The sequence below is a fragment of the Podarcis filfolensis genome (genome assembly GCF_964270895.1).
Source record: "Podarcis filfolensis genome assembly, chromosome: 5".
Classification (NCBI taxonomy): Eukaryota; Metazoa; Chordata; class Lepidosauria; order Squamata; family Lacertidae; genus Podarcis; species Podarcis filfolensis.
This window is the reverse complement of record NC_139608.1, coordinates 93,976,529-93,993,947: the sequence shown is the minus strand read 5'-3', so window position 1 is coordinate 93,993,947 and position 17,419 is coordinate 93,976,529. Positions and strand designations below refer to the sequence as shown.

Genomic DNA, 17,419 nt, shown 5'->3' with positions numbered 1-17,419 from the left:
TTCAATGCATTCCTATGGGAAACCGTGCTTCGCAAGACGAAAAACTCGCAAGAAGAAAAAACTTGCGGAACGAATTAATTTCGTCTTGCGAGGCACCACTGTATTTGAAGATGGCTCTCATATCTCCTCTCAGTCTTCTCCTTATCTCGATCATAGTATTGTTGCCCTCCCTGCCTGTGGAGGGAACTTTTCAGGGCTCCATTCCACAAGAGCAGTTATTATGATTATTAATTAATTAATTTGTTTATTTTGTATACCACCCTTCATTTATAGATCTCAGGGTGTTTCACAACATAGAAATGCAAGATAAAAACACAAAATAATTAAAAACAAGGGGAGGGGGTGCAAACCCACACCCCTCCCCCTGCACAGCTACTTGCTATATGAGCCTCATAAGGCGTCGCTTGGCTCTACACCTTCAGCAGACAATTTAGATCTGTCTAGATTTCCTGTATTACATTCACATTTGCTGTTGCTCATCCCTATGTATCTGTAATTAGCAGTTGGTTTTCCCAGGTGCTCTTCGTATCCAGCACACCGTAATGTCTGCAGTTCGTCTCAGCTATAAAGAGAATGTACAGATTGACTGGGATGGGCACGGAACTCTTTCGATGAAGGTATGATTCACAGACAAACACACACACATAAATATGTATTTGTATTTAAATTGATCCCCCCCCTAAGAAAATATGGTTGTGGTGTGCTAGAAATTCTAGATATACTCTAGAGTAGAAGAGACTGCGCTGCAAGTAATAGGCACAGCTTTTAACCCCAGTCGGCAGACCAGCAAACGTTTCTGCTCTCGGGTCCACTGACCACTCCTTGCTGCCAGGGAGTGTGGTGGAGTCTCATTCTTTGGAGGTCTTTAAGCAGAGGCTTGACAACCATATGTCAGCAGTGCTCTGATGGTGTTTCCTGCTTGGCAGGGGGTTGAAATCGATGGCCCTTGTGGTCTCTTCCAACTCTATGATTCTATGATTCTATGATTCTATGACCAGGCTCCACACCATTGGCTGCCCATGATTGGGCAATTTAAACTTTGGACTCGACATGCTAACCTGCCCTGCAGTGTGGCCAGCTGGCGAATTTACAACAGCCAGCCACTGGGATGTGACTCCTTGCTACCCTGGGAACGGAGGGCAGCTTGCGAGGGGCTGCAGCCACCCTCCAGAAAGATTGCAGATTGCATCTTTGTGGGAATGTTCAGGGTGGCAGGAGAGGATATATTGTTTATTATAATCCTTCCTAACTTGCGCTAGCAAGTTCCTTTACTTAGCAGAGTTACATTTCCCTTTTACATGCAGAGCAGATAGCTGGTTGCAGGCTCGTGTGAGCCTCTCACTATTATACAATGCAGTCTGTCTCAGATTGAATTGTACGTTCCTGGTAAATTCCCTTGAATTCCTCTTAAAAGAATAAAGATGCCACAATCTTATTCAAAGTCAATATAAGAAGTTTACTCACATCAGTTCACAGTTGGATTTCTGAAGGCAGACTTAGTTACAAATATGTACGTGTGGATCTACCCTGTATGGGGGAATAATCCCAGTGCTTCTGCTAGCTGAGAGCTAGTAGAGCAGTCCTAGCTAAAAGCTGGTCAAACGAAAAAGGAAGTCAAAAAGAGAGGAGGGTGTGCTGTGTGACTTGTCCTTTTGTTACCTGGACTGGTTAGGTCACACCCACCGTCTATCACATGCAACAGGAAGGATGCTCCAGCCAGGAGGAACAGGAAGTTTCAACTGGCTGGACCAAACATTCCCTTGCATGTCTTCTCTAACTTTTCAAGGTATGTTGTACTTGACTGCCTCTCATGGATCACATCCCACAATCTTGGTCTAATCCAAACCATTTCCTGTCTTCTTAAACAAGGATCACTTAATACTCAGGATAACACAGTTTTGACTCTTAAGGCAGCCTGAGGACATATTCTTTCTCTGAGATTTAAGACACATGAAGATTTTGATTAATATATAAAATTAGATCATGCAAGAACAAAGCCATGATTGACCTTTTCCTGCTTTTCTGGCTAAACTTACTCAGGCCCCAGACTACGCCAGCTGTGTCTTCTCAACTTTGAATGTAGTCGCGATAGTGATAAAAGCTAAAGAACATTTCCAGTGCCTTTTTAAATTGTCATGTTCCTTTTCATCTGCTCCTTAAAGGTCAGCATTGTTGCTTTTGGAGCAATCAAAAATAATTTCACGCACGCAAACGCACAAATGTTTGTGTGTTGTTGCCAAATGTTTTAGACAACTGGGGGAAGTGATTTACTTTCACTCCCAGTGACCTGGGCAGACACTTCTGAGAAATATAATGAACTCTGGGTTTTCCTGCTTTAGTCCCGAGGAACAACATCCATTTCCTACTTAGGACTTAACTGGAAAATTGGAAAAAATAGATTATAAAGCTGAACACTTTTTAAAGGTTATATTGATTTTAGGAAAATTTCAGTTTTCTTTGGTTTGGCTGGATTACATCATTATGTCCCAATAATATTTCAGACAGCTGGCATGCAACATAAACTATTTTAAATATTTAAATTCCATGGATTTCAGCACATTTTTAAATCTCCCCTTGAAATCAGTAGGATTTGAAAGTGTTAAACTTTGGCTGAATTGCACTCTGACAATGCAATGTTATGCATATCAGTTCGGAGGGAAGACATACTGAATTCATTGGAGCTTACTTCTGAGAAACTGTGTAAAGCATTGCAGCCTAGGGGGCGTATTGTTTTGAAATTTTTTTTGCAACGCATGTTGGTGCCAAAGTATGCGCTAGAGCACACACACTTTTGTGTCTTTTGCACGTTCTGTGCGATGAGAGGACTATTGCCTTCTGTCGATGGGAACAGAGTTTGGGCATCCTCTGAGGCCCTGCTATAGCAAATTCTTCAGGCATGTTGAAGATGAACTATTTTAACTGGGAATTTTCCTGCTCAGATCCATAGCTATGATGCTCCCCTGGATCTCAGATATAATGCATTTTAGATATAAACTGCCATATTAAATATGTTTATTGGAAGAGTGATACAGTGGTGCCTCGCAAGACGAAATTAATTCGTTCTGCGAGTTTTTTCGTCTTGCGAATTTTTTGTCTTGCGAAGCACGGAACTGCACCTCTTCAAGCAATGCGCCCTGGGTATTAACGGTTTTAAGAAAAAGGAAACAAATTCGCAAGACGTTTTCGTCTTGCGAAGCAAGCCCATAGGGAAATTCGTCTTGCGAAGCAACTCTAAAAACGAAAAACTCTTTCATCTTGCGAGTTTTTCGTCTTACGAGGCATTCGTCTTGCGAGGTACCACTGTATTGCTATAAAAGAGGAGATTAATATTGATAATCATCTGGCTCTTTCCTTATCCAAGATTCCTAATGCTGTTGGGCAGATGCAGAATGCTTATATGGGCAAAACAATCAATCTGTGCCACCATTTTGTCAGTTGTGATCCTGAAGATCACAGATCTGTCCTCTGTATGAGGACAGAAACTATTATGTTTGTTAAGTTGTGGGTGAACATATTAGATGGCACAGCGATTCTTCAAACAGCTCTTCTTTATTCAGAGGCCACAACAGAACTGAACTGAAGGGCTCAGTCAGCCTGCTTATATAGATCTCCAGTACCTTGTTACTGTAACAACTTTCTAAAACTATCCAATCACTGAACGTCACTTTCGATCCTTCATTTGCATAACTATCTACAGTATCCTTCCAATCACTGAACGTCACTTTCGATCCTTCATTTGCATAACTATCTACAGTATCCCCCTGCTGGCCCAGGGTGAGAACTTCAGTACATAACACCGTTAATCCAACATAAAGTTTAATGTGTACTTATATACACTTAAATTTCCTTAAGTAAAATTTACTTGGGTAAGGGGATCATTGCCAGTGCCTTTTAATTTGTTTTATATACAGCACTTTTATATTTAGCACAATTTGTATAAGATTCATTCAACAGAAGTCCTATAAGTAGCTGACTGGAGACAAAAAAAATGAAACGTGTAAATACTGAATTTAACTCCTATGCTTCTTCAGTTACCCTCAGAATTCACGGAACGAACTTGTGGTCTGTGTGGCAACTACAATGGCAACCAAGGAGATGATTTCCTTACACCTTCGGGCCTGGTGGAAACCCTTGTGGAAGACTTTGGGAATTCCTGGAAGCTCAAAGAAGATTGTCAAGATTTGCAGAAGCAAGATAGCAATACCTGCAGTCTCAACCCTCGCTTAGGTACTGGCCCTTGCAATGAAGCCAGGGTTAGCTTGTGGTGAAAGATAGCAGCGTGTTTATCTTCTTTCAGCATAGCGTCTTCCATTGCAGACAAGTCCACGAGGAAAGGGCTCCCTGAATTGGAAAAAAGAGAGAATCAGCCTGCTGGTTTTCATCATTTTATCTCTGAACTGTCATGCTCAGAGCTTGACAAAGAAAGGGAGAAAAGGGAGACCACCACTGCCACCTGGGGCACGTGCCCTCTTTTGCCTTGATCCACCGTTTGTGCATTTTCTTCCTCTGGTCTGGCTGCAATAATAATAATAATAATAATAATAATAATAATAATAATAATAATAATTTATTTATACCGAGCCACTCTGGGCAGCTCCCAACAGAATATTAAAAGCACAATAAAACATCAAACATTTATAACTTCCCTAAACAGGGCTGATTTCAGATGTCTTCTAAAAGTCAGATAGTTGTTTATTTCCTTGACATCTGATGGGAGAGCGCCACTACCGAGAAGGCCCTCTGCCTGGGTCCCTGTAACCTCACTTCTCGCAATGAGGGAATCGCCAGAAGGCCCTCTGAGCTGGAACTCAGTGTCCAGGCTGAACGATGGGGGTGGAGACGCTCCTTCAGGTATATGCTATCGGCTAAGCCACGGTTTGGCTTACTGTTTTGTCTAAAGCCTGGCTCATGGTTTGTCTGACAAACAAGTTTGGCCTGGTGTTACACGCTAACTGGGTCAATGCGTTTTTGATGGCTTATGGTGGTTCCTATTTCTTTCTACATCTGATAACTGCTCATCTAACGTTTTGAAATTGTTTTCATTTCAGCCAAGTACGCCGAAGGCTCATGCTCAGTTCTGTTATCCCCATTGTTTGAACCTTGCCACCGCAAAGTCAGTCCTTCTCCGTACCTGAAGAATTGCCGCTATGATGTCTGTTCTTGTTCCGACGGAAAAGACTGTCTGTGTACCGCCGTCTCTGCTTATGCGATGGCCTGCGCTCGCAGAGGAGTTCTCATCAGCTGGAGGAAGCCAGATTTTTGCGGTATGTGTGCTTTGCCGAAATGTTAGTAATATAAAACATGGCATGATGTTTCATGTGCATTGTGGGCATGTGAACATATACCATATTTTTCACTCTATAAGACACACCAGACCACAGGATGCATCTAGTTTTTGGAGGAGGAAAACAAGAAAAAAATATTCTGAATCTCAGAAGCCAGAACAGCAAAGGGGATCGCTGCGCAGTGAAAGCAGCAATCCCTCTTGCTGTTCTGGCTTCTGGGATAGCTGCGCAGCCTGCATTCGCTCCATAAGACGCACACACATTTCCTCTTACTTTTTAGGAGGGAAAAAGTGAGTCTTATAGAGCAAAAAATATGGTATTTTAATGTGCATGGTGGGTATGCAATTACGCATGGCTGACACGCCCTTTCCCACTTCAAATGGCAAAACCAGGACCTTCAGCATCAGACGTGGCCCAGAACTATGCAAAGCCACAGCAAGGCTTCATAGTTTGTGCTTAGGAAGTGAAACAGTAGAGGAGAAACAAAATATATCCTCCTTTGAAGTTATGCAGGCCTGGAGACTGTGTGAGAGGACGGCGATAATGAACCTCTTGTTGGCAGCAGAACTATGCTAGAATGATGCAGCGATCATAAAAGGAACGAGGGGAAGGAATGGGAAAGGACTGCAAATGGTAAAATGATACAATTGGAACACATTCAATTGCCACAATCAATCTTTGACATGTGGTGCAGTCCGTTCTTCCTTTCACTTGTCCGTTATGTGCATTTACACCTTGCACAAATGCTGATTTTCTGTGGGTGCAGATCCATTAAAAGCCTCATTACGTGATCCTGGTTCTCCAGATACCTCTCATGGTGCAATGAAGAAATGAATGAATGAATGAATGAATGAATTTATTAATACGGTCATAGACCAGCTTCAACGCACACAATATCACAGATCATAAAAAATATCAGGAATACAAGGGACAATATGCAATAACAAGAATTTAAATATAAAAAATTAAAATTAATTCTTAGCGTGCCCCCTGTAATTAACATTTAGGGGACTGGACATTATGGGATACCACTTGCTTCCTGCGATTGATTGCAGACGCACAGAATTTAGCTACATTTAATGTAGTCTTGGGCTTCTTGTCCTCTAGCAGTAGTTTTAGACTATGGTATTCCGATTCTTTCCTAGACTTTTGCAAAACAGGTGTAATAAAAGTCAAACGTACATCCTCATAAAGACAACAACGTAATAGTACATGTGAAGCAGTTTCAACTTCCAACGAACCACAAGGACAGACCCGTGCTGTGTATGGTATGAAGAAATGTTTGCTCATTTAGATGGATTGAGATTGCAGCTGGCCGTTTTGCATAATTACTGCTAACGGACCAGAGTATTGAGCTTCCTGCTCAGGGACTGAGGATCATATTTCATAATATGTTTATCCTGTGGTTTCCCCACGAGCACAGTACTTTCCTTTCACAAATAGCCAGCGCAGGGGGGCCTGGTCCAGATTGGGAAGCTGCCACAGGGCTTGGGGGTTTGTGAGAGGAGAAGCCTTTCCTGTGGTCCTGATTCGGATTGCCCCTGTGGTGTCTGCTGTTTGCATAGGGGAAAATTTTTTTCATTGGAGCAAATAGGAGTTTGCTTCTTATGCAAATAGGAGGCAGCCCCCCCCCATCCAGATCAGGATTACAGTGGGGGATTAAATTGGGCTGGAGCCCCCTGCTGGCATCCCACCCACGGTGTGATCTGGATCTGGATTGGGACCTGCTGTTAGTGAAATAAGAATCTTGTGCTTCCAAAAGGATCCCTGGGTAGGAAAAATCCATGCCAAACTTCTGAGCATCGGAATTTCCCCAGCGGACTCCTTAAAGATGAATTTACGCTCAGCCAAAAGCCTTATTGAGCAAAGATTAGCGGACATTGAACATCAACACAACCTCGCCAGGGGTGGGGGTGTCTGCTCCCCCAGGTATCACGGAATAACCCCACCACTTGGCCTTCCATCATACATGTCATCTCTTTCATCAGTACCACACCGACGTGCATTTATTCGTGCAAGGTTCAATGTCTTTCCATCGAACCTGCTGAACCACAGATTTTCCAAGGGTTTGGTGTCTCCGCTATGCGTGTGTGACGGGGAAACTGTTGAATCTCTTTCACATATAATGTTCAACTGTCCCCTACATAGCATAGCCAGGGCTAAATTCCTGGGTCCTGCTTTACTGCGCTTGGTTGGCAGGCCTGTTGAGTCACACGCCGCACTGCTTTTGCAGGATACAGATCCTTCTGTAACTCTGCAGGTGGCGAGATTTCTGAATGCGGTTATCTCACACTCAAAAACCACCAAAAAACAACAACAACATCAAAACTAATCGGACTGTTATGATGAGAGTGCATGTCGGAGTTCGTCTTCAGTTTTCCTTTTCTGTGATCCGTCCCTTGGAGCTCTCCTGGCCCCAAGCTGTCACTTGGCTCTGCTCAATGACCCACCCTTGCATCGTGGTGTTCACCTTCTGTTGTCGGATATATCTGTTTTTATGTCCCTGTGTTTTTATGTTTGTACATATTTTATGGGCTAATAGCCGTAAATAAATTGTAAATTGTAAACTTGTGCTTCCACGGCCATTTAAAATGACTTGAAAGAACTAGTTTTGGTCCTTGGGATTCTAGGCGATGTATGAATGATTGTTTTGTTTTCTAGAAGCTCAGAGGTGAGGCGGTAGAGCTGTGCTTGTACCAATATTGTTCTGTCCGCTGCGGACTCTGAGCAAATAAATTTTGTGGGGATTGAAGTACTACAAAGCCCTGCAGAAACCTGTCAGACAAGAGAAGCACAAACCTTTGTGCAGTTCTGGGCAACATGCCAAGGGTGGCATTAAAGGTGTGGCGCTGGTGGTTCAGGAATCAGTTTTCCTCCTTGGGATTCGGGAAGTGGGGAATATCACGTTCCTTCACTATTGAATTGTATTTCCCCTATTCTAATTTTGTGTCCCCATTTTGTATTTTTAAGTTGTGAACCAGCCTGTGATCTTCAAATGAAGAACAGCGTACAAATAAAATAGATAAAAATAATAGACGTTACTTTAATTTTGTGGCCAGCAGCAACATCTGTTTGTTTTTTTTAAATGATACCAAATGTGGGTTTGTGTATGTGTGTGATATTCAGAAGGGATTTTAGTCAGGATCATGGCTTTGGCAGCAGGGAGCAAGCCTTCCCTCCTCGCGGTCCCAATTAAAACCACACGTACCTCGCACATACTGTTATTTTGTTTAGTTATAAAATAAATAATTTATTATTAATATTTGTGGCTGGCTGTTCATCATGAAATTAAAGTAATACCTAGTTTGGCCTTCTGGCTAGCTTATGAAAAGAGAATAATAGCTGCTCTGGCAAAGGAAAAGCACTTTATATGTGTTGTTTATGCATTCTAACACTGAGACACCAGATGGCGCCTTGCAGATCTGTTTTGCTAACCCAATTTCTCATACAAAGTTTGCAACGCGTTGAACTGAAATGCTTCTCTGATGTGTCTAGAACCAGCCTTGGTGCCATATAATGTTGGGAGCATAAAAAGAAGAATTGGTGTTTTGCTGGCATTTTTCTGTCGTCATTTTGTACACACAAGAACTTTCTAGCTATGATTTGTGTCCTTATTTTCACACAGTGAACCACACTTGAATAACCCAAATCCTACCAAATGGAACATTCAGACATGAATGCTGACCCAGCAAGGATTGACTAATCTCTGCCTTTGCTAGGACTGCAAGAATCTGGCTGGGGGGGGGAGGGGAATCCAGCTGGTAGGGTACAGGGTTCATACCTGATGTCTTGCGTTTAGCATCTTCAGTCTTCAAATGTGCTCTTGTCACTCATGGCCAGTTAATCTTATTGGCAAAACCTATTTGGTGTTTCGCAACTTTCTGACTAGTTGCAGGACCTTAGCCAGACCTAGCAGAGTAAACGCAGAATCCACGGAAGCAGTTGGCGACTTGGCTGCAGACAGGGTCAAGAAGGACACTGACAAGAGGAGGGCAACCAAAATGGTCAAAGGCCTAGAAACGATGCCTTATGAGGAACAGCTAAGGGAGCTGGGCATGTTTAGCCTGGAGAAGAGGAGGTTAAGGGGTGATATGATAGCCATGTTCAAATATATAAAAGGATGTCACATAGAGGAGGGAGAAAGGTTGTTTTCTGCTGCTCCAGAGAAGCGGACACGGAGCAATGGATCCAAACTACAAGAAAGAAGATTCCACCTAAACATTAGGAAGAACTTCCTGACAGTAAGAGCTGTTCGACAGTGGAATTTGCTGCCAAGGAGTGTGGTGGAGTCTCCTTCTTTGGAGGTCTTTAAGCAGAGGCTTGACAACCATATGTCAGGAGTGCTCTGATGGTGTTTCCTGCTTGGCAGGGGGTTGGACTCGATGGCCCTTGTGGTCTCTTCCAACTCTATGATTCTATGATTCTATTCTAGGATAGACGAAGCAGGGACCAGGAACTTGTAGTTAGGTGTTTATTATAAACAGTGGACTATATACAGGAACAGAACACGGATCTTTTGCTAGCTCTCTCTGACACGAACTCACAACTCCTACACTCACTGACACACTGAACTCTGAACTAACACATTCCAGTTAGTAGGCCATTATCACTCCCTTGAGAGAGCTTGACCAATCAGGGAGCTGTCTCCATGCCTCTGTTATCACCAGGCAGACTTACTCCTTCAGATTGCATTCTGGCTGTCTGCCAAACCTTAATTGACTCTGTGTGAGTAGCTGCACGTACGGTTTCTCAACAAATCTGACCTGGTGGCTCTAGAGTATGGTCTGAAGATTGAGGCTACCATTTTGTTGTCGCTAAACATGCCTGACTCAAGTCTGTACGCTACCTTGCGTTCCACAAAGAGAGTTTCAATTCTATTAAAGTTTCCCCCCCTATTTTTGTGATTGTAAGCTGCCTTGAGTTCCATTGGGGGGGATAAACCGGAGTATAAATAAATTAAAAACAATAACAAAATAGTATGGATTCCCCCAAATTATTGTGTGGAGAGGATCTATGCTGCAGTGGCTTTTGAGCTCAGAAGGTATAATTATTTGGAATGTCTTTCCTTAAGACAGCACTCTTCTGCAGTGATTTCCCCAGCATTAAAAACCTCCAAAGTTCGACATCTGGAAATTGTTTCTCCATCCTGTCCCCACTGGGATGTGTGTTCGTCAGTGTCCTTGAGAATAGGTCAGAGGCACCTACAGGATCTTACCTCTGGCATGTCTAGTGGTGAGGGGCAAATCTGACAAAAGATGGCCAATTCTTCTCTCTCTCCTTCCCAAATAGCATCCCTGTTATATCAGGAACTGTAAAATAATAATAGGGACGCAGATGGTGCTGTGGGTTAAACCACAGAGCCTAGGGCTTGCCGATCAGAAGGTCGGCGCTTCGAATACCCGTGATGGGGTGAGCTCCCATTGTTCGGTCCCTGCTCCTGCCCACCTAGCAGTTTGAAAGCATAAAGTGCAAGTAGATAAATAGGTACCGCTCCGGTGGGAAGGTAAATGGCGTTTCTGTGCGCTGCTCTGGTTGGCCAGAAGCGGCTTAATCATGCTAGCCACATGACCCGGAAGCTGTACGCCGGCTCCCTTGGCCAGGAAAGCGAGATGAGCACCGCAACCCCAGAGTCGGCCACGACTGGACCTAATGGTCAGGTGTCTCTTTACCTTTTAAAATAATAATTAAAAAATCTACAATACATTTCTTCACTCTTTTACTCTGTTCCACAGCTTTGAGTTGTCCAGAAGGCCAGATTTACCAGCAGTGTGGAAGTCCATGCAATCAGACTTGCCGATCCTTGTCCTATCCAGATACAAACTGCAATGAGTTTTGCATGGAAGGTTGCTACTGCCCTGCTGGATTATTCCTTGACCAGCAGGGAGACTGTGTGCAAAAGTCCCTGTGCTCTTGTTACTACGATGGCGAGATCTTCCAGCCAGATGACGTCTTCTCTGATCATCACACCATGTGGTGAGTGCATGGCTCGGGTCTCATTGCATCCCACCATACTGTGCGTGGCTATGTCTAAATCTAGGTCTGGAAGGTGAGGAGAACAGTAAGCAGGGCCAGGCCAGGATACAGTGGTACCTTGGTTTTCAAACAGCTTAGTTCACGAACAACTTGGAACCCAAACGCTGAAAAACCGGAAGTAGGTGTTCCAGTTTTCGAACTTTTTTTGGAAGCCAAACATGCTCCGTCTTCCGTCCCCCTGTGTTTCCTGTTGCGCTGCTACTTTGCGTCCCCCCACTGTAATTCAAGCCTTCTGTTTCCGATTACAGTGTTCTGAGGTGATATTTGGAGCTTATATTTGATGCTTTTGTTTTTGCTATTTATTTTGCGTTTTTTGTTTTGAGGCTTTTTCAGTTAATTTGTTTTTGTGACTGTGTGGATCCCAGTTCAGCTACTGATTGATTGATTGAGTGAGTGAGTGATTGAGTGATTGTGTGACTGCGGAAATGGATAAAAGCCCCCCATCCAAACAATGGCTACCATCAGTGTAGGTAAGATTTTTTTAAAAAAATTATCCTCTACAATACTGTTTTATTTATTTTATAGTACAGTAGCAGTACGAAAGCACGTCAAACTGCAAGTAGATAAATAGGGACCGCTCCGGTGGGAAGGTAAACGGCATTTCCGTGTGCTGCTCTGGTTTTGCCAGAAGTGGCTTAGTCATGCTGGCCACATGACCCGGAAGCTGTACGCCAGCTCCCTCAGCCAATAAAGCGAGATGAGCACCGCAACCCCAGAGTCGGTCACGACTGGACCTAACGGTCAGGGGTCCCTTTACCTTTACCTTGATTATTGCTTTCATTTTATGGGTCAATGGTCTCATTAGATAATAAAATTCATCTTAAATTGCTGTTATAGGGGTTCTTTTTAAAAGTCTGGGATGGATTAATCCATTTTGCATTACTTTCTATGGGAAAGCACGCCTTGGTTTTGGAACGCTTTGGTTTTGGAACGGACTTCCGGAACGGATTAAGTTTGAGAACCAAGGTACCGCTGTATTTTGCTGCTTGAAGCGAAACAGAACATGGCATCCCACCACCGCCTCCACTGGTGACTAGAGGTGGCTAGGGCTGATGGGATGCGTTCAAGGAAGTAGGGGCAATTGGCAGGCCGCCAGCTGGCTCCAGCCCACTGGCCGGTTGCCAGTCAAACTCCAGTCCTTGATTCTGCATCAAAACTCCGACTCAGAGCTTCAGAAGCCTTTCAGAAGCTGAGCACGCAAGCCAGAAGAGTAAACAAACTCTTCGCAATGGAAGGGAAGTTTATTCAGCATACATCAGGACAAAGGAAAAAACATGTCTTCCCCCTTTCGTGTCCAAGCAAGAAGCATAAGCAAAAGCTATACACAAACGGAAGTTCCCAGCAAGCTGTGCTGGAGTGTAAACAGGCATGTAACACACAACAATCATGCCTGTTTCTTTTAAGGTGGAACAGAATATTCTAACAGCCCTGGTACGCTGTAGGCAGTGGGAAGAAAAAAGGAGGCTAAAGAGGAACAGTCGGCAGTGGTGAGGTTGGTGGAGGAGGCAGTGGAGGCAGCAGCTGGTGACAGGAACAGGAGGAGGCGAATGGCGTGCATCTAGGGACCCAGATAAGTCCCCCCTCCCAGCTCTCCCCATCCTGCTGCCTGATGCAACTACCTCACGGTGCCTCATAGGTGGGCCTGTCCTGCTTTTAAACTACTAATGAGATGCAACTTGGCCCAGGATCAAAATTCCACATTCCATTGGGCTACCTAGCTTGCTGCCCAATCCCATAGATGCTCCTACAACCACTTTTTTGTGTTTTTTGCCTCTGGAGATTGCAGTTGACACCAGTCAGGTAGGCATGTGGCTACTGGCTGCTGCGGCAAAGCATAGTATGTAAGCCGTCCCTCAGTTTATTGCAAGGGAGCCACTGCTTCTTTCTTTCTTCTAGCTATTGTGAAAACGGCTTCATGCATTGTAGCTCAAACAGACTTCCAGGGGCTTTCCTGCCAGACGTTTTCTTTCAACATCGTCCTTCTGCCAGAGGTTAGTATTTTATTTTTTACAATAATGAGTTTGAAGAATTAACATTTCTTTATTATTCCATTTGTTCATTATTCATTATTATTACCTTTTGGGCAGGGATACGTTAAGGTACAGAGAATGAGCAACGAAGTTTGACCTCCTTTGGAAGATTGTAATGATTTACTGATGGGAATCAATGCCAACTCTCATGTTCTAATTTTATTTCTTAAAGCAAAACGAAGTGTGGCCTGCAGGCACCCAATGACCATGTTTGTATGTCCTGCAAATGACCCAAGAGCTAAAGGAATTGAATGCATGAAGACGTGCCAAACCTATGAATTGGGCTGTTTCAGCCAGGGATGTATATCCGGCTGCCTCTGTCCCACTGGATGGGTAAGAATCATACAATCATAGAGTCGGAAGGGACCTTGAGGATCATCTAGTCCAACCCCTTAAGGCAGGAATCTGCAGCTATCCCATCTGGGGATCGAATCTGCAACCTTGATGTTACCAGCACCACACTCTAATCACCACTCCTAGATTTCACTTCTGGGTTGGTGGCAACAGTGGTGGTGGTGGTGGGAGATTCACCTGTGAAGGTGCCCCTTGGATTTTGCTGCCTGAGGCAGCTGCCAAAGTCTGCCTCATGGATGGGCCAGCCCTGCTAGTGGTCACAAATGTAGAAATGTAGAAAAATGCAAACGCAACATGCTGCCTATTAACTGTTAGTAAATATATACAGTGGTACCTCTGGATGCAAACGGGATCTGTTCAGGAGCCCCGTTTGCATCCTGAAGCAAACGTAAGATGCGACTGTGCGTCTGCGCATCCGCGGGTCACGTTTCGCCACTGCCATGCATGCATGTGATGTCATTTTGAGCGTCTGCACATGCGCGAGTGGCGAAACCCAGAAGTAATGCACTCCGTTACCTCCGGGTTGCCGCGGAGCGCAACCCAAAAATATTTAAGCTGAATCATATTCATCCCGAGGTATGACTGTAATCAGTATGATGTCATTCAAAATATACAAATAAGCCACTTCAAAATAATACAGTGGTACCTTGGGTTACGGATGCTTCAGGTTACAGACGCTTCAGGTTACAGACTCCGCTAACCCAGAAATAGTACCTCAGGTTAAGAACTTTGCTCCAGGATGAGAACAGAAATTGCACGGCGGTGGCGGGAGGCCCCATTAGCTAAAGTGGTGCCTCAGGTTAAGAACAGTTTCAGGTTAAGAACAGACCTCCAGAATGAATTACCGTATTTTTCGCCCTATAGGAGTTACATGCAGTTACTTGTAGATTTTGTGAGATGTGTTGTATGATATATATATTATTTTGAAGTGGCTTATTCGTATGTTTTGAATGACATCATACCAACTATATATTTATTAACAGTTATTAGCCAGGGTGTTGTGTTTGCATTTTTGTAGATTGTCACATTTTGCAACACAGGGGTTTGTGTTTGTTCAGTCACAAATGTAGAGCAAAGCAAACAGACCTTCACATTGTTCAGGCTTTCACCTGAGGGCATAAGAGTTTGTGGAGCAAGGGCAGTGGGAGGCATCATATTTTCCCTCCCTCTGCATATTCAGTACACATTGTCTGGACATTGTCTGAATATTCTCTGGACAGGCTAGTTTTTCATTCTAACCTACTTCATAGACTTGTTGAGGCGATTAAATGGAGACAATAGATGTAACACTGTCCTAACTAAGCACTTTGGAGGACAGACAGGATTCAAATGTAATAATGATTACAACCTCTTTACTGAGGAAAATATTTATTTAGCACATTTTTGGGAAAACTTTCATTTTTGATTGACTTTTAAAAAAAAACACAACAAAAAAACAAAACAAGGAAAAAACCCTTTTATTACAATGCAGGAAACAAAATGTTTCCTGTATGTCAATTGTAGAAAGGCAGTGATGCCAGGCTACAGATATAGGAAAAAAATATATCAGAAAGTATATATTCGCACATGAAAGCATCCTCCATAACTGTTCTTTTCCTGTGAAAAGAAGCTGTCTCTTTGGTTACTTGCAGACTCTTTACTCAGTTCAAGTCTTAGCCCCTGCGTCAAAGTTGGGAAAGCCATCTAGATTTAACCGCTCATTTATTTTAATCATCTATCCTGTAAATCTTCATTTTGGATGTGTCTTTGCCATACTCCCAGCCAAAGCTGCTTTTAATCGGCTGGGTATAACATTTTCTCGTTTGATAAAGCAGGAAGAGTATTTTGTAGGGCACTAGATGGCACTGTTGCTCAATGCTGCTTCTCAGCTCCTTACTCAACTAAGAAGTTGATGCCTAAACAGCTAAAGAGATCCTCTGCCTTCAATGTTTGTGCAGAAAACTGGAGTTTCGCATCTGCAGCTTTTTGTGCCCCTGCATGGCAGGCCAGATCTGCTCAAATTCTGCTTTTTATGAGAAAGAAGGTGAAGCCCCATAAGTTGGAAAAGCAGGGAAAGGAAGATGGGGAAGAATCATCAACATTTATTTGAAGGCACAAAGCAGCTCACAGCATGAAAAAACGTTGCACAAATTTTAAATGCAATAATGAAAGCATCTCATTAAGAAATATACAATAAATCAAGCAATTCCCTTAAAAATTAAGAGTAAGGTCTAACAATAACATACAACAACAACAAAAAATCCCAAAAGCAGCAAAAGTAACACACTACCACTATTAAATCTTGACATGATTGAAAGCTCCTAAACAGCCTGCTTTTCTGGGTTCACAGCAAGTTGTTCTCTGTCACCTTCAGCCTTAACAGTTTTTGTTAGCAGAAATCCATCAGGGCCCCAGGACCAGGGAGAAAGAGGCCAGCATCTTTGCAGCACTCCCAGGTGTGACATTCTCTGCTGGATGCCAAAGAGAGAAGATCCTAAAAGCTCATTATTACCAAATTCTGAAGGCGCACATTGCATTTTCTTAGGGGTTACCTCATTCAGGTTATGTGGGCAGCAGACTTACTCAGGGCTAAGAGATATCTTTAGTATTCGTTTTCATGAGGTTCCATTGAGAATGCCAGTCAACTGACTGTTCAAATATTTTACTACTGTTAAAATCATCTTCTTATATTATTATAACGTACCGTATTTTTCGTCCTAAAGAGTGCACCAGCCCATAGGACGCACCTCGGGTTTTTTTGGAGGGGGGATGAATAAAAAAAATTATTTCCCCCCCCAGCCGCGGCTGCCGCCCCAAGCCTTGCAGACACCCGCCAGAAGCACGGGGAGCCCTCTGGAGGGCTCCCCATGCTTCGGGCGGCAGGCTGCTGCCGGCAAGCCTTGTGAGCCCGTGGGAACTCCCGCAGGGCTTGCAAGGCTTGCGGATAGCTTCCTGAAGCCTGCATTCGCCCCATAGGACGCACACACATTTCCCCTTCATTTTTGGAGGGGAAAAAGTGCGTCCTATGGGGCGAAAAATACGGTATTACTCGCCTTCACCCTGAGGAGTTCGGATGGGTTACAACATCAAAACACAATAGGAGAAACAGTTTAAAGACCATTTGAACCAACACACGATTACAGAAACATCATCATCATCATCATTATTACTGTCCATCTGGTCGGGCCTCCCCAGCCACTCTGGGCAGCTTCCAACAAGATATTAAAAACACAATAAAAGATCAAACATTAAAAACTTCCCTAAAGAGGGCTGCCTCTTCTAAAAGTCAGGTAGTTGTTTATTTCCTTGACATCTGGTGAGAGGGTGCCACTGCCGAGAAGGCCCTGTGCTTGGTTTGTAGCATGGGTCCTACAAACACATCTCACTGGTGTCAAAGGTCAGGGTAAAGAGTTGTGTCTTCAGTATTCACTGGAGGCTGTATAATTTTCTCCGTATAATTTGGCCCGGATAGTTTTTACTTGGGTGCCTTGTTTTCATGTTCCTGTTGTGTGCTACCATATTTATTCTGTCCCCTATAATGGTTCCATAAAACACCTGTCTCTGTTCTAGGTAAGACATGGAAACAAATGCATCGTACCTGAAAAATGCCCCTGTTTTCATAACGGGCGAGAGTACGCTCCAGGGGAAACGGTCATGAAAGACTGCAATACCTGGTAAGCAATTGCTTCTCGTTGAGGTCCCTTGGCTCAGGAAGGAGACTGATTCTGCATTAAAATA

General features: G+C 43.6%; 1 protein-coding gene across 1 annotated transcript in view; it reads left to right on the top strand.

Annotated features, from left to right (window-relative positions):
- The window catches only part of VWF (von Willebrand factor), a 165,245-nt gene that overhangs the window by 34,672 nt on the left and 113,154 nt on the right, over positions 1–17,419 (top strand). The window contains exons 13-19 of the mRNA XM_083615379.1: positions 517–617; positions 4,032–4,227; positions 5,049–5,264; positions 11,018–11,258; positions 13,215–13,309; positions 13,521–13,681; positions 17,252–17,355. Of these exons, the coding sequence (XP_083471505.1) occupies positions 517–617; positions 4,032–4,227; positions 5,049–5,264; positions 11,018–11,258; positions 13,215–13,309; positions 13,521–13,681; positions 17,252–17,355 (1,114 nt within the window). The remainder of the gene's footprint in view (positions 1–516; positions 618–4,031; positions 4,228–5,048; positions 5,265–11,017; positions 11,259–13,214; positions 13,310–13,520; positions 13,682–17,251; positions 17,356–17,419) is intronic.